Genomic DNA, 26,778 nt, shown 5'->3' with positions numbered 1-26,778 from the left:
TTATAGATGACTGTAATCATTCTGTGCATGATTGAAAGCCGGTGGCTCCTCAGGGGGAAATGAACCGTAGCCGCACTTTCAGTAAGGTGGCCGGGCTGGTGGTTGGTAAATAGTTTTCCAATGTTGAAGGTTCCCTTTAAAGTCACCAGTTATTTTATAAGAAAGATAAAGAAAGGAGCAAAGAATATACAAAGCTTACAACCACAGGTTGTACTGTAGTTTACAGTAGTGTAGTAGGAAAGTTCACAACAGCAAGGACCAGAGTAATGTATGGTAGCTTATTCTTGCAGAGGAGACAGCTGAGATCTGATGAAGTACCGGTATAACCTACCCTGAAGGATAACCTTCCCCGATCCACAGCTATAACCTACCCTGAAGGATAACCTTCCCTGATCCACAGCTGCACGCGGCTGTGGAGGCTGCAAAGAAAGGCCTATGGGAATACCCGTAAAGGTGATGGAAGACCATCTTTAATCTGAAGTAAAAAAAGTTCCTGTTAGTAGCAAGGGTGTAATAATTGTGGTCGCAGAAAGCGTGACCATGAACGGGCCTGTGTGGGAGGGAAACACACAAGCGCCAATTTCACCTGGGTGTGTTTCCTACTCCTGCTGGTTGGTACCACTACATATAATAATATCCTTAGAATTATAATTTACCTTTTTCCATAATTTCTAGAATTCCCTTCTTGATTATGTCATCACGAGTTTGCCGGGAAGTGACCTTCTTGGGAGTGGAGACAATTCCTGACAATGAATACAATTATTAGATGACATTGCTTTTGATCTGTAAATTTCATCATACAGTATTTTCTCCAAAGTAACAAATTAATCTGACATTCAATAATCTAATATGTCTGATTATCTGGCAAGTAATAGGGACCTTAGTAATAATCTTACATTTCACCAGGAGACTGAACAGGAAAAGTTATACTAGATTATAGGATTTTTATATTACTCAACCAGGCAAATTTGCCATTCAGAAGTTTAGAGAAACTGAGTGTAATCCAGTACGGCAGAGATATTGGATATAGACCCTCCTTTTCCCCCAACTCTCACCTGCAGAGGACTGTTTAAGCTTTTCACTTTTCTTTTTCCTCCACTTCCAAGGCTTGAAGATCCTCCCCAGTGTTGCCAGCTTACTGTTCCTTCTGGCAGGTGGAGTCCGCATCCCTGTTACCGGATACTCCGTCCGCAGCGCTGGCGACTGGGCCATCTCCTCTATGTGTGAGAAGAGAAGACAGGAATGTTTAGTATAATGGTTCACTCAACAGTGGGGCTAGAGAAATGGATCATCCTCCACAATGAAACTAGACCTCCACCCAGTATACCAAGGGAACTAGTCCTCAATCCAAAGAAGAATCCGTTAAAGGCATATTTATACCTACTCTATATTTATACCTAGATACTAATGTGCTTTCGATTATCAAAATCCTAATGGGAGTTTTAAGATCTTGCAAAAGCGTGATCCTTGCCTAGGATATCGGCCACCTTTGAGGCAGCAAGCTGTACACTACAGAATTATATATCCCTCTGTTTTAGAAAACAGAAAAGATTTTTACAAATAGATAAATGGTAAAGTAACCTGCTATTACAAGTGTGGTGCCCCTGAGGGGTAACACATAATTCAAGCTAACAATCCCTAATGAGAAAGGGGGGGCACAATAGATAGAACGTGGTTATCATGTATGGTCCAGCCATCATTATAAGAAATAGTATTTTCAAATAAAGCTGTATGAGCCGGTCATCAGTCAGGATCTGTTTAAGTACAGCTATCAAGTGCTATTGGGTGCATGCAGGTGACAGATGAATAGGAGGGACAAGATTCTGACGAAAATCTAAAAAGGGGGTACAGGGAAGAGTTAGATTAGACAGTCCTATCACTTCATTTTACTAAAGAGATTAGTTTTTAAGGCACGCTTAAAAATGTGTGGGCTAGGTAGTCTTTGGAATATTCGGGGTTGTGCATTTCAGCAAACTGAACTTTACCAACGCCCCTGCCATATTTCAGAATTTCATCAACGTGGTATTCTCGGATCTCATTGGTCGTTTTGTCGTTATCTACTTAGATGATATTTTGATATATTCCCCCGACAAGTATTCTCATTTGGAACATGTACGAACTGTGCTCCAAAGGCTTAGAGAGAATCATTTGTATGCCAAATTGGAGAAATGTGTATTCTGTGTACAAGAGTTGTCCTTTTTGGGGTTAATTGTATCCGGTGAGGGTTTTCGCATGGACCCCAAGAAGGTGCAGGCCATTGTGGATTGGGTGCAACCCCGAGATCTTAAGGGTCTTCAGCGCTTCTTGGGGTTCGCCAATTATTACCGCAAATTTATCCGGGGGATTTCGCAAGTGGTCAAACCTCTCACGGATCTAACATGCAAAGGTGCGGATGTGAGAAATTGGTCCTCGCTCGCAAAAGAGGCCTTTGCAACGCTGAAAAAATGTTTTATGTCTGCTCCTGTGTTAGTGCAGCCAGATCCGTCCAAACCATTCGTCGTGGAAGTGGACGCCTCTGAGGTGGGGGTGGGGGCGGTGTTGTCCCAAGGGCCTGCCACTCTAACCAACCTCAGGCCATGTGCTTTCTTTTCCAAGAAGTTCTCTGCTGCGGAAAGAAATTACGACGTAGGCAATAGAGAGCTTCTTGCGGTCAAATTGGCATTTGAAGAATGGAGGCACTTTTTGGAGGGGGCCAGTCACCTGGTTACGGTGATCACGGATCACAAAAATTTGTCGTACATTGAGTCTGCTAAAAGACTAACGCCCAGACAGGCCCGTTGGTCACTTTTTTTTTCCCGTTTTCAGTTTATGATTACATTTCGTCTAGGGTCCAAGAATGTCAAGGCTGACGCCTTATCACGCAGTTTTCAGCCGGTGTCGCCCCCTGAGCCACCGTCCTCCATTCTTCACCCTGGGGTTGTGATAGCAGAGGTCTCATCTGAATTGGAACAGGAGATTCAGGGGGCCCAGTCGCAGGCCTCGGCGGCCAAGCCGGAGGGGAAGTTGTTTGTCCCAGAGCAACTTCGCCTGAAACTCTTGCAGGAGTTCCATGAATCCAAGTTGAGTGCTCACCCTGGTATTTCAGCCACACGTCTGGTGGTGGCTAGGATCTTTTGGTGGCCTACCCTTGGTTCGGACATAAAAAAATTCATTGCTGGTTGTGGGGTCTGCGCTCGTTCTAAAAGCTCTCATAGCCGGCCGGCAGGAGAGCTGATACCCTTGGCAGTGCCCGAAAGGCCATGGACTCACTTATCCATGGATTTTGTTACCAATCTCCCTCCATCTAAGGGTAATACAGTGGTATGGGTAGTGGTGGACAGGTTTTCTAAGCAGGCTCATTTCGTACCCCTGTCCGCACTACCGTCAGCTGAGACGTTGTCCAGGTTGTTTGTGCAGCATGTGGTCCGGTTGCATGGGGTACCCCTGAATGTGGTGTCTGATCATGGTGTGCAGTTTGTGGCTAAGTTTTGGCGTGCTTTCTGCAAAAAATTAGGTATGTCTCTGTCCTTTTCGTCTGCATACCATCCTGAGAGCAATGGGCAGACGGAGCGCACTAACCAGTCCCTGGAACAGATCCTCAGGTGTCTAACCTCTGCTAGACAGAATGACTGGTGCGATGCACTGCCGTTGGCTGAATTTGCCTTCAATAGTCGGGAGAGTCAATCCACTGGTAGGTCCCCTTTCTTGATTAACTATGGGTTCAGTCCTCATTTTGGTGAGTTTTCTCGTCTGGATTCGGGGTGTCCCGGGGCTGAGGACTCTGTTCAGCGGTTAAAAGATACATGGGCAGAAGTTCAGCGGAGTATATCTAGGTCTCAAGGCAGGTATAAGTTTTTCGCGGACAGGAAACGAACACCTGGTCCCATGTTTCGGGTGAGAGAGAAAGTTTGGCTCTCCACGCGAAACATTAAGTTAAAGATTCCGTCAGCCAAGTTGGGACCCAAATTCATTGGCCCGTACAAGATTGTGGAAAAAAAATCAATCCAGTGGCGTATAGGCTGTGCCTTCCACCCTCTTTCAAGATCCCTAACATCTTCCACAAATCTCTACTGAAACCTTTTGAAGCAGTCCGGGGAGACTCCGAGTCTGCTGCTCCTCCTGTTTTGGTCTAGGGGCAGGTGGAGTACGAGGTTGGTCATATCGTAGATTCCAGGTTGGTACGGCGGTCGGTACAGTACCTGGTTCATTGGAAGGGGTATGGACCGGAAGACGGGTACTAGCCCGGTTGATGCATGCTGATCACCTGGTGCAGGCTTTCCATGCTAGGTACCCGGGCAAGCCTGGGGGTCCAGAGGCCCCCCGTTGAGAGGGGGGTACTGTCATGATCTCAGTGCGGGTTTGACTCGCACATGTGGGGTTAATGTCTGGAACCAGTGCTGATGACTGGCATTTCTGGGGTTAAAGGTTGTGATCCCGGTGCAGGCTTACCTGCACACCTGGGGCTATGATTGTGGCCTCTCCCTGGTTCTGGGGGAGGCTTCTTATAGCCTCAGGACGCTCCCATCCCTGTCAGTTATACTTTCGCCCTTGGCATTGTGTGGTGACCCCTGAGTGTGTTAGTGCTGTGTTCTGGTTACTTGATTCTCTGTGTATGACTCGATCTGTTCCCTGGATATCGCTTTGGATTCTGCCTGGTACCTCCTATGTCTGTTTGGTTTTGATCTCTGCTTGGCCCTGATTATCCGCTCTGTCTCCTCCCTGGTACTGTACTGATATCTTGTGTATGACCTTTTGCTTTGTCTGACCTCCCGTCTGTTTATCCCTCCTGTACCTCGTTGGTCTGTACTGTGCATGACTTCTGCTTTGCCATAATCTGAGTTCTCTGGCTTCTCTGATGCTAAGCCCCGCCCCCTTGCAGTCACATGACCATAGGTCCTGTGCAAGCTTGCTCATTTTCAGTGTCCGCAGGTCCCATGCCTCTTTACTTTCCAGCGCTGACTGGACCCTGACACTATTAGCTTGTAGCACGCTTTGTCACCTCTGCTGCCCTGCTCCCCAGGTAACTCTTAGCACTGCTTCTGTACTCAGGACACGTGCACTGGCTCTATGAGCAAGTGTAGTGCGGTGTCTCTGACAATTTGCAGACCAGTCAGGCTAATTTTTGTAACCCAACCCCTACCACTGACTGTCAGCTTTCTGACAATGTACACAGTGAGCTGCCAGTGGTGTGGGTTATACACAGCTCTGCATTCAGAGCACTGCTACATCTAAAGCAGAAAAAAACATAGGTATTCCATCCAAACTACACCAAGCATTCCAGAAAGTGACACATTGCTAGAATCAGTCTCTCTGCCCCTATGCTGCGCTCAGATTACATAGCAAAAACCTGCTGACACATTCACTATATCATGGTTGATGGGTTGGATAGGAATTGTATTTTTGCTTTATAGTCCCCTTTTTTTACATGTAGCCCTGTAAGGGTTAATACCACTCATGTCCCTCCCTGTATTCATGCACTAACTGTGGTCATCGATTTTAAGAAACCGCTGTTGTTATTAATCGTCTGCAGCTCCTCAATTTAATAACACTCTCATTTATCAAAAACGGAGGAGGAATAAAACTCAGCAGATTTGCAGCAGCCCACAGCCAGGATATAAATAATGTACCGGCCGGGCCTGAACACAAGGAACGGAGGCATCCATTATGTATACAGTCGGCCTCAGGGGGAAGAGTCTTCACAGATGCCCCTGCCGACCTTCAAACTACACATGAAGGGATGTCCCGTGTCCTTTTGCACCCACATTTACCAACCCAACCAGTGTCAGTGACCGATATAACCAAACATTCCAGTCTTATAACTACCGTGTCCCATTTACAATACAGAGATTGTGACTCTGCTAACTGAAAATCCCAAATGGGAAGACTGCTGAGATAGGCAGCGAGAAGAGCGCATCCGGACCGAAAGAGAGTATCCGGTGATATCAAAGATTGTAGGAAAACTGGATGACAATCATGACAGGTAAATATCACAACTTTTACAACGATAATTACAACAATATTGTCATAAAGTTTTCATCATCCTCCCCCTTTACATGATCGCAAATGTACATCCTCTTGTCCAGTGACAGCCAGTGCCCCCCATAATAGTGAAAACAGCAGTGCCCCCTTCTTACAATATGACAATCAGTCTCCACATAACGGAAACATGCATAGTCCCCCTTAAAATGTGACAGTTCCAGTGTCCCCATAAGTGACAGCCACAATGTCTCCTTCACTTTGCAGTTATAGTGCCCCCCCATAAAATGGCAGCGACAGTCACACCCCTACACTGTGACAGTCACAGGGCCCCCCTCTTACACTGTCATTTATAGTATCACCATCCTACACTGTGACTGTCATAGTGCCCCCATCCTATAATGTGGGAGTCATAGTGCTCCCCTGCTACACCGTGGCCCCATCCTACACTGTGACAATCACAGTGCCCCATCCTATACTGTGTTAGTTATAGTGCCCCCATTCTAAACTGTGATAGTCATAGTGCCTCCATCCTATACTGTGAAAATCATAGTGCCCCCATCCCACACTGTGACATTCATAGTGACCCCATCCTATACTGCGACAGTCATAGTACCCTGTAAGGAGTGTACCAAATGTTGTGCTGATGTATGTGTGTGTGTATATGTATATATATATATATATATATATAGAGAGAGAGAGAGATTGTGGGGTAATGTATGTAATTGTAACATAGGGAAAGCATAGTACATTAGTTAGTCAACTAGATGGGGACATATTAGTACACTGTAGTATACTTAGTCTAAGATAAGTGATGGTTAATTTTAGTAGGAGCTACCGTGTGTAAGATAGTGGGTCTTCCTGATCCTAGCCAGTAGGGCCGTGGAGCCCATATTGGGCGTACAGCTCTGTAATGTTCTAAGTAAGGAACCCAGCCATCCAGGGCCCAGCAGGTCAGAAGAGCAGCTGAGGCAGCAGCAGTGTCAGCAGTGTGGAACAGAAGCAACAGTGGGGTCATAACAGTACAGGGATGCAGGTGGCTCTATAAATGTGGCAGCTCACTGCATGGGCACACGCCCTCAGATCTAGGGCAAAACGGACGAGGCAACTCCTGAGTGTAGTGAGTCTGAACAGGGTGGATGCTGCGGTACCGGAAGGAACAGTACGACCCGGGCACGTACTGAAGGCCGTAGGAAAGAGTGCAGGGAAAGTGAAGAATGTGAATTGTATGGAGCCCTATGCTGATGTTGTATCTAAAAAGGATGTGCTGCGAAAAGAAAGAAGTTCTGTGTTTTAAGTTGCAACTGGACTGTCTCTGTTTGTGCGCAATCGACTGGAGAGGGTCTTAAGCAACACAGAGAAGACCCTGAAGGTGAATCGTCTCAGCCACGACCACGGCCCTTTCTCCCCCTCACACCCCCATCCTACACTGTGAAAGTCATAGTGCCCCTATCCTACACTGTGACAATGCTAGTGCCACAATCCTACACTGTGACAGTCATAGTGCCCCCACCCTATACTGTGACAGTCATAGTGCCCCCATCCGATACTGTGACAGTCATAGTGCCCCATCCTATACTATGACCAGTTATAGTATTTCTTTAACAGTGACAGCCAGAGTGTCACTTACTTGCCATCTCAGAGCCATAGTGTCCCCCCCCTTACGCTTTGACAGTTATATAACAGTGACAGTGTCTGCAACTTACTCCAGCAGTTGTAGGTGCAAGACTGGATAAGCTCTATCCATTTTGTCTGCAGTGACAATGACTATTCTGTCCCCGGGGCCTGTGGCTGCAAATATTGCTCTGTGAGATGCTGAATCTCTTCACCTTACTTACAATTGGCGACGGTCACAGATAGCTCAACTCAGCTGCCGGCACACGTTATGAAGAATCCAGAAGAGACTTTGATTTCTTTAAGAATTCTTGTTGAATGCATACAAACAGCAGCAGGTAAAAAAGACTTTCTTCAGACAGGCTGAAAACACGTGCTTCTAATGAAGCCAAGATGGAGAATGAAACACAGGGGGAAGAAGGAAGTGACATCACACCCAGAAGAGGGAGACAGGAGGGACAAACTTGATGGAGAGGGAGGATTTCAGCTATGCTAAACACAGGAACACATAGCAACAGTAAAGAATATGAGAGACTGCAATACAGCATGTACTGTAAAATGCACAGGACAGTCTGTAAAATGTCTCATTCATGGGACATAACACTCCCCATCTGAAATCTATAGATTTCATAATTTTTATGATGTCCTCTGGATTTGTCACTGTAGACCTGAAAAACAAAGGGAAAACAAGCATGCAAGGAATAACCATAACAACAGTTGGAGTCCAATTGGCATGGTCCAATCTTCAGTTGGAGGCATGAAGTCCTCAACAGTGCAATAGACCGAGTCTAAACGTAAACCCATCTTCAGATTGGGGAAGCCGCAATGTGCAAACACATCCACCAACCTAATAATCCGCTGGAGAAAGTTCAAATGTTAAAATGTTCCAACACAGCTGGAGGAGTACATGGTGGTAGGCTACCCGCCGTGAGCTGTGTCCATAAACAAGACTTTCATGTGATGTGCTCCTTTGGTAAAAGCAGCACAAGGTCAGTGACTGGATGGAAGAAAATACGAGTTGAACCGCCTTTCATAACCTTGACTTCTACCTTACGGATTTTCCCGTCATCGCTTGGTGTAACCTTGGTAATAAGACCCATTGGCCAGTCGTTGCAATGAGCTTCCTTATCTTTAAGGAGGACGAGGTCTCCCTCTCGGAGATTAGGTTTTGCAGTCTGCCATTTGTGACGGCTTTGAAGCAAGTGCAAGTATTCGGTTTTCCAGCAGTGCCAAAAGACATTGGACAAGTGTTGTATCTGTTTCCACTGACGTTTGTAAATGTCCCCGTCCACAAACTTCCCTGGAGGAAATGCGGCAGCACCAACCTTCTGAGTAAGAAGTGTAGCAGGAGTAAGGATCATTGGTGCGAACATATAAACCCCCTAAAAAAGCCAAATTTATTCAAAAATACATTAAAAGAACACCTATCCCAGTGAATCATTGGCAAATGCCACAAATGAAAAAAAGACCTATTCTGGGATGCTACATAGCCCTGCAATAAGGCTATCTGATACCTTCCTAACCGTGGAGGTTGGCACCCTAAAAGTATGAGTATTGGCACCCCCACTCAATGAGGACTGTCCCTCAATCCCCTACCAGTCCCTAATAAGACAGGAGGGAAAACAATAATCAGATAGTACAGAAATGAATAGTCAAATTGCCCTAGGCTAACGCAGGACCCCAGACAAATATCAAATATAATAAAAACATTAATGCCTCCGCACCATGATCACCTATGACCACCTAGTATGTCAAAAAGACACTGATAAAGATCGGCCCCCACAGGGGTATATGTTCGCACTACTGTTATATTCCCATGAGATATATATTTTCTGTGTTAAAAGTAAGGATCATTGGTCCGATGTTACTGGTACCACTATACTGTCTGTGTAGATGGTAAATGAATCAATAGCAATGTCCATTTCGTCCTTTATAGCTTCAGCTAACTCCACTGCCAGAACGGCGGCACAAAGTTTGAGTCTTGGAACAGAGTGACCAGGTTTGGGGGGTAGTTTTGCCTTACCAAGGATGAATGCACACTGCACCTTGTTACCTTCTTCCAAGGCCTTCAGGTAGGCAATGGCAGCTAAAGCCTCTGTAGAAGCGTCGGAGAAAATCTGGACTTCACTTCTGATGGTGGCTGAAAGGATGCCTGGGGAAAAACAACGTGGGACTTGGAAATGCTCTAAGACCTTCAGAGACTTCTTCCACGCCTCCCACCTTTGTTGCTTCTGGGATGGTAGCGGAGTGTCCCAATCCGTACTCTCGGCGGTCAACTGTCTCAACAGTATCTTGCCTTGAATGGTGATGGGTGCAATAAACCCTAGAGAATCATAGATGCTGTTCACAACAGATAGGACTCCTCGTTTAGTGAAAGGTTTATCGCAAGCTGACACCTGGAAAGTGAACATGTCCTGCTTAATATCCCAAAGCAGGCCGAAACTGCGTTGCATGGGAGGAACATCAGAACCCAGAACAAGGTCCCTTACACCAGCAGCGTGATCCTCAGATGGAAATGCTTTCATTACCTTTTCACTGTTGGAGATGATTTTGTGGAGTCTAAAGTTCGCTGTTGACAGCATTTCCTGAGTCTTAGAGAGCAGATTGATAGTCTCTTCACTTGTGGGAAGAGACTTAAGCCCATCATCTACGTAGAAGTTTCTTTCCACAAATAGATGAGCATCAGACCCATACTCTCACCTTTCCGTGCTGTCGGTCTTAGTCCATAGAAGGCCACTGCAGGCGAGGGGCTGTTCACGAAGACGTGCACCTTCATCCTGTAGTTTATGACCTTGTTGCGGATGTTGTTGTCTTTGTGCCATAGGAATCTGAAGTAGTTTCTGCTGTCTTCTCTCACGGTAAAGCAATGAAACATTTGTTGAATGTTGGCCATTACTGCGACAGATTCTTGTCTGAAGCGAATCAATACTCCTATAAGGCTGTTGTTTAGATGAGGCCCAGTGAAGAGCAGGCTATTTAGGGAGATGCCTTTATACTGAGCACTGGAGTCAAACACCACTCTAATTTGGTCAGGTTTGCGAGGATAGTAGACACCAAAGGATGGAAGATACCAGCATTCTTCACCTTTTTTTAGTGAAGGTGCGGGCTCCGCGTGACCTCTATCGAAGATATTGTGCATGAAGTCGACAAAATGTTTCTCCATCTCTGGCCTTCTCTTTAAGGTGCGTTTTAGGGATGAAAACCTTGCCGTTGCTTGTTACAGATTATCAGGTAGCCTTGTTCTTGGAGAACGAAAAGGTAGAGGTGCTACCCAGCTATTTGAATCATCTTGGGCGAATTCCTTTTCCATAATCTTTATAAATTCCTTGTCCTCCCTTGCAGGTGCTAGCTGGTTGTCTTCTCTTGTGGAGATGAACACTGTTGACCCGAGGTCATCATTATGGGACAGGAAAATGTTTGTGTCGTCAGAGGTTTCTTTCTTCCACTTGTTGTCACTTATCTTCTCTTTCACCCAGTAATGATGTGGGCATGGTTGGAAGTGCTGTGACCATTTGGTAGGACGTGAGTCTTAAATGAGGAAATCTTCGTGGGTATCTTCATCTTTGCTATACAGACATTGCCTATGATAACCCAGCCTAGGTCAAGGCATTGAGCAAATGGAGCGTTGTGCGGCCCGTTGATTTGCTGACGTACCTTGTGAAGTCGCAGAATGTCTCTGCCAAGCAGGATCAGGATGTTTGCGCTGTTGTTGAGAGCTGGTATCTTGCCTGCCAAAGTCTTTAGATGAGGGTGATGGAGTGCAGCCTCTGTAGTTGGAATTTCCTTTCTGTTGGACGGTATCTGGTGGCATTCGACCAGAGTGGGTAAGGGTATCTCCACATTGTTCTCAAGAGAAGACACCATGAGTCCATTGGCTCTTCTCCCAGAGACCTCCGTAACACCATAGAATCATAGAATCGTAGAGTTGGAAGGGACCTCCTGGGCCATCTGGTCCAACCCCCTGCTCAAAGCAGGATTCGCTAAATCATCCCAGTCAGATGTCTGTCCAGCCTCTGTTTGAAGACTTCCATTGAAGGAGAACTCACCACTTCTCGTGGCAGCCTGTTCCACTCATTGATCACTCTAACTGTCAAAAAGTTTTTTCTAATATCTAATCTGTGTCTCTTCCCATTCAGTTTCATCCCATTGCTTCTAGTCTTTCCTTGTGCAAATGAGAATAAAGTTGATCCTTCTACAATGTGACAGCCCTTTAGATATTTGTAGACAGCTATTAAGTCTCCTCTCAGTCTTCTCTTTTGCAAACTAAACATTCCCAAATCCTGCAACCTTTCCTCATAAGACAGGGTTTGCAGACCGGTCACCATTCTGGTCGCTCTTTTCTGAACTTGCTCCAGTTTGTTGATGTCTTTTTTAAAATGTGGTGCCCAAAACTGGACACAATATTCCAGATGAGGTCTGACCAAAGAGGAGTAGAGGGAAATAATGACTTCACGTGATCTAGACTGTATGCTTCTGTTAATACATCCTAGAATTGCATTTGCCTTTTTTGCTGCTGCATCACACTGTTGACTCATATTCAGTCTGTGATCTATTAGTATACCCAAGTCTTTTTCACATGTGCTGTCACTTAGCCCTATTCCTCCCATTCTATATATGCTTTTTTCATTTTTATTGCCCAGATGTAGTACTTTGCATTTCTCCCTGTTAAAAACCATTCTGTTAGTTGCTGCCCACTTCTCCAGTTTATTTAAATCTTTTTGAATCCTCTCTCTCTCTTCTCTAGTATTAGCTATCCCTCCTAGCTTTGTGTCATCAGCAAATTTAATCAGTTTACCCTCAATTCCTTCATCTAAATCGTTGATAAAGATGTTGAACAATACAGGGCCCAGGACAGAGCCCTGTGGTACCCCACTTGAGACATTCTTCCAACTGGATGTGCAGCCATTTACGACCACTCTTTGGGTCCGATCACTAAGCCAGTTATGAATCCACCTAACAGTTGCCTTGTCCATTCCATACTTAGTCATTTTTTCAATAAGGATTGTATGAGAGACTTTGTCAAATGCTTTGCTGAAGTCAAGATATACTATATCTACAGCATTTCCTTGATCCACCCAATCAGTGATACCGTCATAGAAGGAAATTAAGTTAGTCTGACATGACTTATTAGTTAGAAACCCATGCTGACTCTGTTTAATCACTTCATTCTTATCCAGGTATTGACATACATGTTGTTTAATAATTTGTTCAAAGATCTTTCCTGGTATAGAAGTCAGACTCACCGGCCTATAGTTGCCTGGGTCCACCTTCTTCCCCTTTTTGAAGATAGGAACAACATTTGCTCTTCTCCAGTCTTCTGGCACTTCTCCTGTTCTCCAAGAATTTTCAAAGATTATGGAGAGGGGTTCAAAAATTTCTTCTGCTATCTCCTTCAGTACTCTGGGGTGTAATTCATCTGGACCTGGAGACTTGAATTCATTTAGGTTAGCTAAGTGTTTCCTCACTATCTTTCTGTTTATAGATATCCTGGATTCTTCTATTCCCTTAATAGGACAGTGAATAACAGTTGATGTTGCATTTCCTTTCTGAGAGAAAACAGATGCAAAATAGGAATTTAAAAGTTCAGCCTTCTCAACATCCTGTCTTACCATTTCATCATTTTCATCCTGTAAAAATCCTATAGCATCTTTGACTTTTCTTTTACTTTTGACATATCCCCAAAATCCTTTATTATTGCTTTTGACATCTCTTGCAAGCCTCAGTTCATTTTCAGCTTTAGATAATCTGATTTGTGCCCTGCAGGTTCTGCAGACAGCATTATATTCTTCTTTAGATATGCCTCCCTCTTTCCATTTTATAAACATTTTTTTCTTCCTTTTTAGCATGTGCTTAAGTTCTGTGTTCATCCATCCTGGTTTCCTTAAATGCTTCCTATTCTTCCCTCTTTTCGGAATTGTTAACAACTGTGCTTTGAGAATTTCATTTTTCAAGATTTCCCATCCTTCCTGGACATTTTTGTCTTTAAGGATATCCAGCCATTGGATCCCTCCAATTCTCTTTCTGAATCCCTTAAAATCTGCCTTTCTGAAATCTAACCTTGACGTCTGAGTCTTCACAGGTCTTCCGCCTCTAGTTATCCAAAATTCTAAAATAGCATGGTCGCTACCTCCTAGGGTCCCAGCCACTTTTACCTCCTCAACCATTTCCTCCCTGTTTATAAGGATTAGATCCAAGGTAGCAGTTCCTCTTGTTTTCTCCCTTACCTTTTATTACCTTACCTTTTTAAGATAAAGTTGTCAGCAAGAGAGGATAAGAATTTCCTTGACCTGTTAGTTTTGCCTGAGAGAGATTCCCAACAAATGTCTGGATAGTTGAAATCTCCCATGACAACTATGTCATATTTTTTGGAGAACTTGGCCATCTGATGCATAAAGAGTTCATCTATATCTTCGGCTTGCACAGGCGGCCTGTAGTAAATGCCTACAATGGTGTCCTTTCCATTGTTCTGTCCTTGTATTCTTACCCAAACAGTTTCCACAGAACTCCCAGTCTCTGAAGCTTCAATCTCTGTGCAGATATACGCGTTTCGAACATACAATGCGACACCCCCTCCTCGTTTATCAAGTCTGTTTCTTGCAAATAAGTTGTATCCTTCTAGTCTTGTATTCCAATCATGTGTATTGTCCCACCAAGTTTCAGTGATTCCAATTACATCATATTTCTTTTCCTGTGTTAGTAGTTCCAATTCTCCTTGTTTGTTGCCCATGCTTTGTGCATTAGTATAGAAACATTTTAGTTTGTGATTGGTTTCTCTTTCTCCAATATTTTTATTAATTAGATTCTTTCGTCTTTGTTCTTCCTTTCCACTTCTAATATAGTTCTCAATAACATTTGTCAGGTGTATGGCTTTTTCTGGTCTTTTGCTTCCCTTCCCATGTTGTTCTAGTTTAAAGCTCTCCTTACAAGTGTAGCAAGGCGACTTCCAAATACATGCTTTCCAGTCTTCGTAAGGTGCACCCCATCTCTAGCAAGTAGTCCATCGTATAAGTAGTTCACTCCGTGATCCAGAAATCCAAATCGTTGCTGACGGCACCATCGACGTAGCCAGTTGTTCACCTGCAGAATCTTATTCCACCTCCTTGTTCCATGGCCATCCACTGGGAGGATGGAAGAGAAGACCACCTGCGCTCCCAGTTCTTTCACTTTCTTGCCTAAGTCTTCAAAGTCTCTGCAGATGATTTCCAGGTCGTTTCTTGCGGTGTCATTTGTCCCCACATGTAGTAGCAGGAATGGGTAGTCATCTGTAGGTCTGAAGAGTCCTGATATCCTGTCAGACACATCTTTAATTTTTGCACCTGGAAGACAGCACATTTCTCTTGTAGTTATATCCGGTCTGCAGATAGCGGCCTCTGTTCCTCTCAGCAGGGAATCCCCCATGACCACCACTCTCCGTTTCTTCTTCACAACATTTTTCTTTCTCCATCCAGGAGGACTCTGAGGGCGTACAAGGTTGCTGTTTGTTGGCAAAGTCTTATCCTGATGTATTTCTTCATCGTTTTCCTGCGTGAGAGCCTGGTACTGGTTCCTGAGCAGTATGGGTGCTGACTGCCTCCTGATCCTCCTGCTTCTCTGGGTCACATGTCTCCATTCCTCTGTTTCTTCAGGTGCACTTCGAATTTCTTCTCTTTCTGTAACATGAAGAGATAATTCTGCTCTGTCCAAGAACTCTTCACCTTCCTTAATGATCTTCAACGTAGCTATCCTCTCTTCGAGATTTTGCAACTTTTCCTCCAACAGGGACACAAGCTTGCATTTGTGGCATGTGAAGTTTGGCTTTTCCACTGGTAAATCTGTGAACATGTAGCAAGAAATGCAGCTCACCAAATGGCTCCTGGCCTCTTCCATCTTGAGATTTCTTAAAAACGATGAAAGATGAGCCAAAACCCAGTGATCGTTGAGCTCGCGGAGACTCTTCACTTATCCCAGAAGGCACTGGGAATATGCAAATGATCTCCTCAAGACTCTTCCCCTGGTTTTTTGCAGGTGCCTAGAGTGTAGGGGTGAAAGTTTCCCTTTAAGTCAAACATGTCAAAGAGTTCTGACCTTGCAAGTGATCGGTTGCTCTGATCGTCCAGGATAACATACACCCTTGCAGTTTTCTCTGGTTGACCCTTGGGATACACATTCACCAGGCATATCTTTGCACATGACTTGTCCCAGAGGCCTTCTCCGCAGACTTCTGTGCATGAAGAAGATATTGAGATAGAACTCACTGTTTGAACATTATCCTCCCCGCCTTGCCTTGTGGTGGGGGAAGGAGTAAGCTTTGCAATGTTAGATTGGGATGGATGGAGCGTTTGCACATGCTCCTCGCTGTCACACGCCAAACACTTGACAGATATATTGCAGTCCTTAGCAAAGTGTTCAGTAGAAGCGCAGCACCTGTAACATATCCCAAAGTTCTTCAGAAGCTCTTTACGTTCCTGGAGTGGTTTCTTTCTGAAGCCGATGCATTTCTTTAAGGGATGAGGTTTCTTGTGAATGGGACACATACGATTAGAATTCTCAATCTTCTCACCTTTGTTACTCTTATCTTGTGATACTGTAGGTGTGGGAAGAACATCCGTCTTGTTGACAGACATTGGAGCTCGGCGGTTCCGGTAGTTAAGACGTGGATTCTCATGTTTAGGAGATGAAGCAAGGTCACCGTGTTCTCCATAGGAAAAACTTGGATCAGTCTTACACTCTGCAATATTTTCTATGAACTCGCAGAAGTAGGAAAATAGAGGGAAGGAGACTTGGTTTTCCCTTTTGTATTTTGATCCAAGCATGGCCCACTTATTTTGGATATTGGACGGCAGCTTGGAAACTATTGGGTTTACCCCATGAGCAGTGTCCTGGTAGCTGAGGCCAGACAGGTACGGCTCTGCTTTAGCCAGTTGAAGCTCTAACAGGAGGTCGCTGAGCTCTTGGAACCTTGTACTGTCCTTATTAGATACCTTTGGAAAATCCTCTAGTCGCTTGAACAGGGCCTGTGGACTGCCATAGCTTCTTTCTAGCCTCTTCCATGCAGCGGTGAGCCCCGCAATGGGATTACTGATGTGGACGGATTTAAGTCTCTTGACCCGATCCGTGGATTGTGGCCCAAGCCACCTGATTAGCAGGTCTAGCTCTTCTGCGGCGGTGATGCCGCGGTCACTGATTGTGGTTTTAAAGGTACACTTCCAACCCCTGTAATTCTCAGGTTTATCGTCAAACTTTGTAAGACCGGTCTTAGTTAGATCACGCCGAATCATGTACCTTGCAAAGCCGGTCATATGAGCATGCTCTGATTTTGGAAGGACCGTTGCTGGCTGGATAGCATTGTTCCTACAGTCTGTGCTTTGACCTGGGAATGCAGGAACATATGGGGCAGCGTAGGCGTTCAGTCCATTAACTGGCTTAATGAGCTTAGTTTCTGCCACACATGGGACTGGAATTGTGTGACTGACTGGAGTGTGGGGACTTGCCTGCATATTGGCCTGCATGTATGTTTCTGTGTACAAGATTTGGTGAGGTGCAGGTTTCCGGTACATTTCGGTGCACAAAGGAGGATCAGGATGCTAAGTTGGCAGCGTATTGTACTGACCTTGGGTGCAGGATGCGGGTAAACACTCGGTGTCCTGTTGTCTAAGGGGAGCATCTGTGTGGTCAGGAAGGCTTGCAGGAGCAGGGGTAGCGCTGTATTGGCTTTGTACATAGTCTCTAGTGCGCTTAAGGGGGTCTTCAGTATCAAAATCACTTAAACTGATGCTGTCTCTTTGGCTCCCACTGATGGCTTGTTCCAGGACCTATAACCTTGCCATGGCTATGGCGTGTTCATGTTCCTTCTCTAGGGCCTCTATTTTCATCTCAGCTTCCTTTTGAGCGAAGGCAGCTTGTATTTTAGTGGCCTCGGCTTCTGCATGTGATTTAACGAGCTGTTCGCTGAGGGTTGAGGAATTTGAAGAGCGTGACTTAGATGATCGTTTTGACTGTCTGGCTAAGCCAGAAATACTACACTGTGTTCCAAATTATTATGCAAATTGGATTTAAGTGTCATAAAGATGTTATTTTTTGTTTTTCAAATAAACTCATAGATGGTATTGTGTATCAGGGCTCTTTGGATCACTGAAATCAATCTCAAACGCCTGTGATAATTAGTTTACCAGGTGAGCTCAATTAAAGGAAAACTACTTAAGAATGATGTTCCACATTATTAAGCAGGGCACAGGTTTCAAGGAATTTAGGAAATAAAAAGAATCTCTCTGCGGCTGAAAAGCATCAAATAGTGCAATGCCTTGGTCAAGAGATGAAAACATTAGATATTTCCCAAAAATGTAAACGTGATCATTGTACTGTTAAGAGATTTGTGGTTGATTCTGAGCACAGACATGTTTGTGCTGATAAAGGCAGAATGAGGAAGGTTTCTGCCAGGCAAGTTCATTGGATTAAGAGAGTGGCTGCTAAAAAGCCATTATAAACCAGCAAACAGATATTTAAAGCTGCTGGTGCCTCTGGAGTCCCTCGAACCTCAAGGTGTAGGATCCTTCAAAGGCTTGCTGTGGTGCATAAACCTACTATTTGGCCACCCCCTAAACAGTGCTCACAAGCAGAAACGGTTGCAGTGGGCCCAGACATACATGAAGACTAATTTTCAAACAGTCTTGTTTACTGATGAGTGTTGAGCAACCCTGGATGGTCCAGATGGATGGAGTAGTGGATGGTTGGTGGATGGCCATTATGTCCTAACAAGGCTGCGACATCAGCAAGGAGGTGGAGGAGTCATGTTTTGGGCCGGAATCATGGGGAAACAGCTGGTAGGGCTCTTTAAGGTTCCTGAAGGTGTGAAAATGACCTCTGCAAAGTATATAGAGTTTCTGACTGACAGCTGTCTTCCATGGTATAAAAAGCAGAAACGTGCCTTCAGGAGCAAAATCATCTTCATGCATGACAATGCACCATCTCATGCTGCAAAGAATACCTCTGAGTCATTGACTGCTATAGGCATAAAAGGCATAAAAGGAGAGAAACTCATGGTGTGGCCACCATCTTCCCCTGACCTCAACCCTATAGAGAACCTTTGGAGTACCATCAAGCAAAAGATCTATGAGGGTGGGAGGCAGTTCACATCAAAACAGCAGCTCTGGGAGGCTATTCTGACTTAATGCAAAGAAATACAAGCAGAAACTCTCCAAAAATTCACAATTTCAATGGATGCAAGAATTGTGAAGGTGATATCAAAGAAGGGTTCCTATGTTAACATGTAACTTGGCCTGTTAAGCTATTTAACTCCGAAATATCCTTTTTGTTTAGTGAATGTGACCTCTTAATGCTGCAAATTCCACAAACGAGCATTTTCAGTTCTTTAAAACATATCAAATGTTTAGAAATTCTACTGTGCCTAATAATTTGGAACAGTGCAATTTGAGTTTTTATTCATTTTGGAGATTATACTGTTATTATTGGGAGGTTTCTTCAATAAAATTTGATGTATACTCTAACCGGTGATGACTTTTATTAGACTGACTGTCATTTGTAGCGACTATTTAGGAAAATCAGAGAAAAATATCATTTGCATAATAATTTGGAACACAGTGTAGATGCCATCTCGGCTATTAGCGCAATTCTTGCCTCTGTCTTGGCTTTTATATCGCGCACCATGCTTTCTCTCTCAGAGTAAAGTTGTTGGAAAGCTTGCAGCTCCATACAGAGAACTGACGGATTAAGTCTCTTTAACACTGATATATACTGATCTGCTATATTTGCATAACATTGGTAATCTGAACACAGTTGTGCAAGGGTTCCCTCTGGTGGTTGTTGGAGAGAAGCAGGCTGAGACAGGCTGTCTATATGACATAGCTCTGCTGTAGCACGGAGAAGATCATGTTACTAGATTCTCCCTTATTTTCCATGTTGGCTTTGTGGGACGTCTAGCCTTCTCACTAAATGGAGGATCAAGTTCTATGCACTCTTCCTCTGACAATAGGTCTGGCAGAGACCGTGTAGTCATTCCTTCAGTCATCCTGATTCACAGGGAGAAGGGGAGCTGTATAGTCTCTTATATGCTGGGAGCGGATGCTCTGCAGGAAGTTCCGTAGCTTTATAGAAGCTGTGGGTGGCTTTACAGATGAATCTGGTAAATCTTTTTTACTATTCTGTCCCCGGGGCCTGTGGCTGCAAATATGGCTCTGTGAGATGCTGGATCTCTTCACCTTACTTACGATTGGCGACGGTCACAGATAGCTTAACTCAGCTGCTGGCACACAGGTTATGAAGAATCCAGAAGAGACTTTGATTTCTTTAAGAATTCTTGTTGAATGCATACAAACAGCAGCAGGTAAAAAAGACTTTCTTCAGATAGGCTGAAAACACATGTGCTTCTAATGAAGCCAAGATGGAGAATGATACACAAGGGGAAGAAAAAGGAAGTGACATCACACCCAGAAGAGGGAGACAGGAGGAGAAACTTGCTATGCAAAACACAGGAACACATAGCAACTGTAAACAATATGAGAGACTGTAATACACAGCATGTAAAATGCACAGGACAGTCTGTAAAATGTCTCATTCATGGGACATAACAATGACAGTCTTGGCGTCTCATGTTTACAGTGAGTCTCCTATTTCTAAAAGTCATAGGAATCGTTTCATCACATACAGGTTATTTAAGTCTCTTTTCTTCAACTGTCTTGTGGTATTTGTTGACATTTGTTGCACCAAACTCTTAAATATGCATGTTTTTCATTAATTTTGCGAAGAATCAAAAATGATCTTTTTTCTTCAACCTTTCTCAGAACATTTTAGCTCAAAATCTATCTTACAAAATATGCCAAGCTGGTTTAAAAATTCCAGGTGCCCATAAAATCAACCCGGGAGGGACAAAAGTATATTTTTGCAAACAGGTGCAACTTTTTAAAAAGCTAGAATTGATGAATTACCTGGAAATCCCACACTCCACTCACAATTACGAATATAAAAAACAAACAAACAGGTGAACACATATAAAAAAAAGACTTTAAAAAGGTGAAAGGTGCAAATTAAAAGACAAATAAGATGTAAATGAAAAACAGATGACATGCACCAAAAACTAGACAAAAAAGGGCACAAATCCAATAAGGAATCGGTCAATGTGTGTCAAAAATATCAGTGACAGCCACAATCTTTCCCCTCCAAAATGCAGTTTCAAGTTCTATCATACTTCACAGTTTTATGTTTCCACTGTCAGTAAACGCTGCAGATTGGACGCTGCGTACAGCTACACATCCAACCCACAGCAACCAGATGTTACAGCATAGTGGATGGGATTTCATGAAATCTCATGTCCACTATGCGTGTAGGGACGCCTCCGGCTTCCCTGCATATACGCACATGCGGCGAGTCTCTCCAGACAGCAGCATGTCTATTTATCTTGTGGAGATGCTCCGTCTCCGCAAGATAAAATCACCCATACAATGTATAGGACACGGTAATTCGGCACGGTTCAATGAACACATGCGGAATCACTGTGCGTACAAAAGCCGTCAGCGCTTTGGACAGAGCGGACATGTGATGCATCCAAAGCGCTGATGGTTTTTGCCCTTGGAAACAGACCCTTACTGAACAGAAAGAGGAGCAAAGTACACAGGGCCGACTTCAGGTTTTCTTTGGTCCTGGGTGAAAGAGTCTCAGTGGCCCTTGAACACATACCTTGATTCATGATGCACAGATAAGAAATATAGGTATAGTACAATGCCAAAGATTTCACTTATGGGCCCCATATATTGCTCCACACAGTATAATGGGTACCACATAGTCCTCCATGCAGTATTATAGGTACCACATAGTTTTTTATGCAGTATTATTAGCACCACATTGTCCTTCATACAGTATTGCTCCATACAGCAATGGGCCCTATATAATTCTCCATAGATAAAAATTAAATATTCAAATACTCACTTCTCCCGTTCCCCTCTGCTCCCGTCCGCTTCTCGGATGTCCGCTGCTTCGATCTCCAGCATCTTCTGACTCTCTGCAGTGTTCAGCACAAGGGCACGCTGTAGTGACGTCATCGCGCCCTCTGCCCTGAGATGTCACAGAGAGTCATCAGAAAAAATGGTGAACGCTACCATGACCATGAGTCCTGAGTAATGCCAAGACTAAAGCATCCTGAGACCATTAATGTGTGGAGTTACTTTTCATCCAAGAGAATGGGCTCACTTACAATTTTGCCTAAGAACACTGTCACAAATCAAGAGATCTTAACATAAGAGCAACTTCTCCCAATGATTCATGAGCAATATGGTGATGAGCAATGCTTTATCCAGCATGGTGGAGACCATGTCACATGGTCAAAGTGATAACTAAGTGGTTTAGTGAGCTAAACTTTGGGTCCATGGCCAGGAAACTTCTCAGATCTCAACCTGTGGATAATCCACAAAAAGTGGGTAGACAAAGAAAAGCATAGAAATTGTCATAAACTCCAAGCACTGATTAGAAAATAATGGGAGATTATCACTCAGAGTTTATCCCAGATGCCGATATCCAGCTGTCAGGACAAAGGGCAGTAGTCTTGAAAAATTAGAGACGACACTGTAAATGCTGAATCTTTCCATAAACATGATGTATGTCACAATAAAAGTGTAAAGAGTACTTATGAAATGCTGATAATTGTACTTCATTGACCATAGAACCATCTGACTAAAAGATCAAAAAACAATGAATCAGCAAACTATGAAAACAACAATGTTGGTCAGTCTCAAAAGTTTTGGCCACAACTGTACATACAAAGCTGAAATCCCATCCTACAAAAATATTTCTGAGCTGAGAATGAAAATATTAAAGCCATGCTTCATCAAAGTATTTACTACATCAGATGAAAAGACCTTAAGAAATGAGGTTGCATAAAAATTTGGCAATTTTTGTCATTTTCACGCCAATTTTGACCGGCTTCATCATAATGGGCAAAGCAGAGGTGGGACAGGGCTCGGTGAATTAGAATTCATGACAAGCTGTGACGTACCTTGTGCCACAAATCTTACTCCAGTCGTCTGAGTTATTAATGCTCCCACATGCCCCGCATAAAGAATGGCATGAACAACGTCTGCCATGGTAACTTGGGGCCTAAGTCTTTCCCAAATTACCATGCAAAGCTGAAAATAATTCCTGTAGTCAGTGGAACAACTAGGACATCAGCGATTAGAACAAAAATGTTCTAGTCTGAAAATAGGGGGTATACATAAACAGTGCCCACAAATGGGGGCTTCTGCGGGGGATTTTTTCTATGGGGAAGGGACTATACTCTCCCTGAATGTCCACCACCTATGTTGCTAAGTATGTGAATATAACAATATTCACTTATCATCTGGTTTTGTCTGAATTCACACAAAGTCTTCATGACCACAGTGCGTCTGACAGATATCAGAAGGAGACTTGTAATCAGCATGCCTCAGTAGTGCAATGTGAAATGAAAAAAGAAGGAATATGCAGCACTCACCAATAAAGCTGAAAAACTGTGCATCTTTATTTCACATGAATTCCATCAGCAGATATGTGGACGTGCAGGACATTAGAGGAATGCTAGGGGAGGGAGGTGCCGGACAACGGCCGTTTCGCGATTACTCGCTTCTACGGGTCCAGGTCACCGAGTCTGCTGTCTCTCTCATTTCTGTGCTGTGTTCTCCCCTCATGTGCTGTCCTGCTTGAGCTGTCTCCCCCTGTGCGCTGTCTCTCTCACCCCTGTGTCTGACCGTGTATGGAGCATACCACAGCTCCTGGGCAGGGGAGGAAACAAAAGACAATACTGACATTACAGCAAGAGATCGCAGAAGATACATTTTGTGAGGTAAAATATTGTTTAAAAACAGTCAATGAAATATTTTTACCTCACATAATGAATCCTCTGTGATCCCCTGCTGTAATGTCAGTATTATCTTTTGCTTCCTCCCCTGCCCAGGAGATGTGGTATGCTCTGTGCATGGTCAGACAGACAATTTTTAAAATGAACTTTCGTTCGTGGGAAAACCCCTTTAATGTGACTGGCTTCCTCTGCCTGTAGACATGTAGTGCATCTGCCGCTGGGATCAGCCGAATGATTCACTGCGCCTGCGCGGAATTCGCAGCGTGTAAGAGTGTGAATGTGTGTGTGTGAGTGTGTGAGTCTGAGTGTGTGAGTGTGAATGTGAGTGTGAGAGTGACTGAGTGTGTGAGTGTGAGGTGTGAATGTGAGTGTGTGACTGTGAGTGTGTGAGTCAGTGTGTGTGTGAGTACGACGTATGGAGTGTGTGTGTGGTGTGATGGTGTTCTGTTGGTGGTACCACGCAATAGGTTGGTACCAGCAGCAATTTCCATATTGAGACACCCATCACTTGGGTGTCCCAATATGGCGGTCGGTGAACTTCCTCCGCTTGGAATTCTGGGATACGGTGACATAGATACACTCTGATTTTCTGGATTTTATTTTTGATATTCCATCTTTCAATGTTAAAATTAATCTACCCTTAAAATTATAGACTGTTCATGTCTTTGTCAGTGAGCAAACTTACAAAATCAGCAAGGGACCAAATACTTATTTCCTTCACTGCATCTGTGTCCAGAAGGGGGATGGAGGGGGCACAGCCTAAAGGAAGCCCCCCATGACTGCAATGGGCGGGTAGGTTTTTGAATTTGTTTTGGCCGGGCAATAATGGTTGGCTGGGATGGGCCAGGGGAGGGGTTTGGGGTGGGGGGGGGGCAGCCTGGTCAGGGAAAAGTGCGGGAAAGCCACACTTCACCAACGAATCTGAAGGAGAGAAGACCCTTACCTAAAACGCAGCAGCCAGATGGAGACCGTGGAGCAGCTGATGGCCAGACTTCAAGAGGCCGCCCGGTCCAGGAGGGGAGGATGGCTTCAAACGCAGCTTTCCACCATCCTCAGCGCAACGGACCCTCCAGGGACCAGCCGGCGAGGAAGAAGGACCAGGCCCCCCGAAAGGCTGTCGCCGGAGGTGACGCGGCGCAGCAGGCGACGGCTGCGGAGCCCCTCCAGGGACCCTGCGGGCGGCGCAGGCACTGGGGTCGCTTCCCCTCCTAGCGCCCGTCCCGGCAGGAATCCGCCCAGCCGGCCTGTGGGCGCTCATAGCCGGAGGGCGGCCAGGAGCAGGAAGTGAGACCGGAAGTGATGTCACGGGCTGGAGACGACTCATCGCGGGGCCCAGCAGCGTCCGGCCGGCCCCAGGGAGACGGAGCAGGCCGCGGCAGGTCTGCTGCCACACGTGGGGGACGGCAGCGGGCAGCGACAGGAAGGACGGCGCCTGGTGGAGCGGCGGCAGGTACCCCCAGTGATGCGGACTGCTCCGGGGTGCCTGGCAGTCGGGGCGCCAGATGGAGTGGCGCAACGGGCGGGCGGGGGCAGCGAGGGGACGCCCTGCTTGGCCTCACCACTGCAGGGAGAGCAGAGGGAGCAGCGGGCGGGAGGGGGCAGTGGGACGGCACCCCGCCTGGCCCCAGCACAGCGCGGACGGCAGAGAGAGCGGCGGGCGGGAGAGGGCAGTTAGAGACCGCCCGACCTGGCCCCAACACAGAATGGAGGGTGGAGAGAGCGACTGGTGCCCCCGACCGGATGCCCGGCAGTCGGCTGGAGTGTCATACGGACCGGTCAGGCTGGTCCGGGTCTAGAGAACGTCGCAGATCCCGTTCAGGCGGGAGTTCAAGGGAGCGTCGGGATTCTCGTGCTCGGGTCCCCCCTGGTGACGAGGAGGCCAGGGGCGCGGGCCTTGAGCAGCCGAGCGTGCTTCAGGAGGACGGAAGGCGTCAGGATTCTGGATATCCGGCTGGCAGGGACACAGCACCCGCGCAGCTTGGTGAGTATGGGTCTATGTCTTGTTTGTTGCCCGCAGGGGCTGTATTACATGAGATTGGAGATAGGATGGGAGATGTTAGGGAGCAGGGGGGGCGTAGGGGTCCTACCGGAGCTGAGGTGCCAGGACTCAGGGATATTTTAGATACTATGTCAAAAGTATTGCGGAGATTGGAAGGGGGGGTAATTGGAGAAGCAGCTCCATCCCCAGCGGGGGTATGGTTAGCGGGGCGTGGTTCCGTCACTCAGTCAGTAGGTGAGGTGGTTCGCACTGTGGAAGGTGACGAGGGAGCATCGGCGGGGGTATCTGTCTCGGTGCAGACGGACACAGATAAGGGGGATAAGATAAAACTGGACGATAGGGCAAAGGGGGAGGTTTATGTGTGTTTTGAGGGGCCTCTGGGTGCCCATTTGAAAAAAGAGGTGAAGGAAAAGATTTGGCGTGACGAGTATGTTGAGATATTTTCCCTGCTTCCGTTAGAAAAATTTAATCTGGAGAAGGGAAAAAAAGATGATAGTAAGAAAGAAGAGGAGGAAAAGAGGAGGTGGCGTCTGATTCCACAGACTTTTGTGAATTGGATGCAGGCATTCGCTATTTTGGCGAGTGTCATAGGTGAAAAGTCTCCGGATAATTGTTCTGGCTTGTTCTGTTATTTAGACGCTATTGGGGAGGCGCATCGTATCTACGGGGGGCAGGCGTGGCTGCGATATGACGAGCAGTTTAGACAGAGGAAGGCAGTAAGGCCAGAGATAAAGTGGGACCAGAAAGATATCGGGTTGTGGTTGAAGGTGATGGCTCCAGTGAGGTATGGGCAGTCCTTTCACGGGAGCGGGGACGCTAGTAGTCAGCCGGCAGGTCACGGAAGTGGTGGTCAGGGAACCCAGGGAGGAAGAGAAAAGGCAGGGATGTGCTGGCAATTTAATGATGGGCAGTGCAAGTATGGGACCAACTGCAAGTTTAGGCATGCGTGCTCCCACTGTAATGGTGGCTCCCACGGGGCTTCAAAATGTTTTAAGAAGGGGAAGGGTAAGCCAAACGTGGGTGCCGGTCAAGGGGGAGAGCCCGGTGAGAGTTCAAAAGATGGCCCCCTTTCTAAATAGATACCCATCTAGGGCAGAGGCTAGTGTTCTTTGGCACGGTTTTATGGAGGGTTTTAGGATTCCGGCTCCCGGCCATGTGGTTCCGCTTTCGTTTAAAAATTTGCGGTCGGCAGTAATGCATGCGGAGGTGGTTGATGCGAAATTGAATAAGGAAGTGGAATTGGGCAGGATGGCGGGTCCGTTCCCCGCGGCTCCAGTGGCGGGTTTGGTTGTTTCCCCATTGGGGTTGGTGCCAAAGAAGGAGCCGAACAAGTTTCGTTTGATTCAACATTTGTCGTACCCAAAGGGCTTGTCAGTCAATGACGGTATTGACC

At 45.6% G+C, this 26,778-nt stretch overlaps 1 protein-coding gene across 2 annotated transcripts in view; it reads right to left on the bottom strand.

The window, feature by feature from the left end:
- Positions 1–26,778, bottom strand: part of PHACTR3 (phosphatase and actin regulator 3) — a 267,395-nt gene that overhangs the window by 186,552 nt on the left and 54,065 nt on the right. For both annotated transcript variants that reach the window (XM_073582483.1, XM_073582485.1), the window contains exons 2-3: positions 1,056–1,217; positions 657–743 (exon numbers count right to left, since the gene is read on the bottom strand). In XM_073582483.1, coding sequence (XP_073438584.1) covers positions 657–743; positions 1,056–1,217 — 249 coding nt within the window. The remainder of the gene's footprint in view (positions 1–656; positions 744–1,055; positions 1,218–26,778) is intronic.

This window comes from Dendrobates tinctorius, unplaced genomic scaffold, assembly GCF_039654945.1.
Source record: "Dendrobates tinctorius isolate UK_male_01 unplaced genomic scaffold, ASM3965494v1 ptg000071l, whole genome shotgun sequence".
Lineage (NCBI taxonomy): Eukaryota > Metazoa > Chordata > Amphibia > Anura > Dendrobatidae > Dendrobates > Dendrobates tinctorius.
This window is presented reverse-complemented; position numbering and strand designations above follow the sequence as displayed.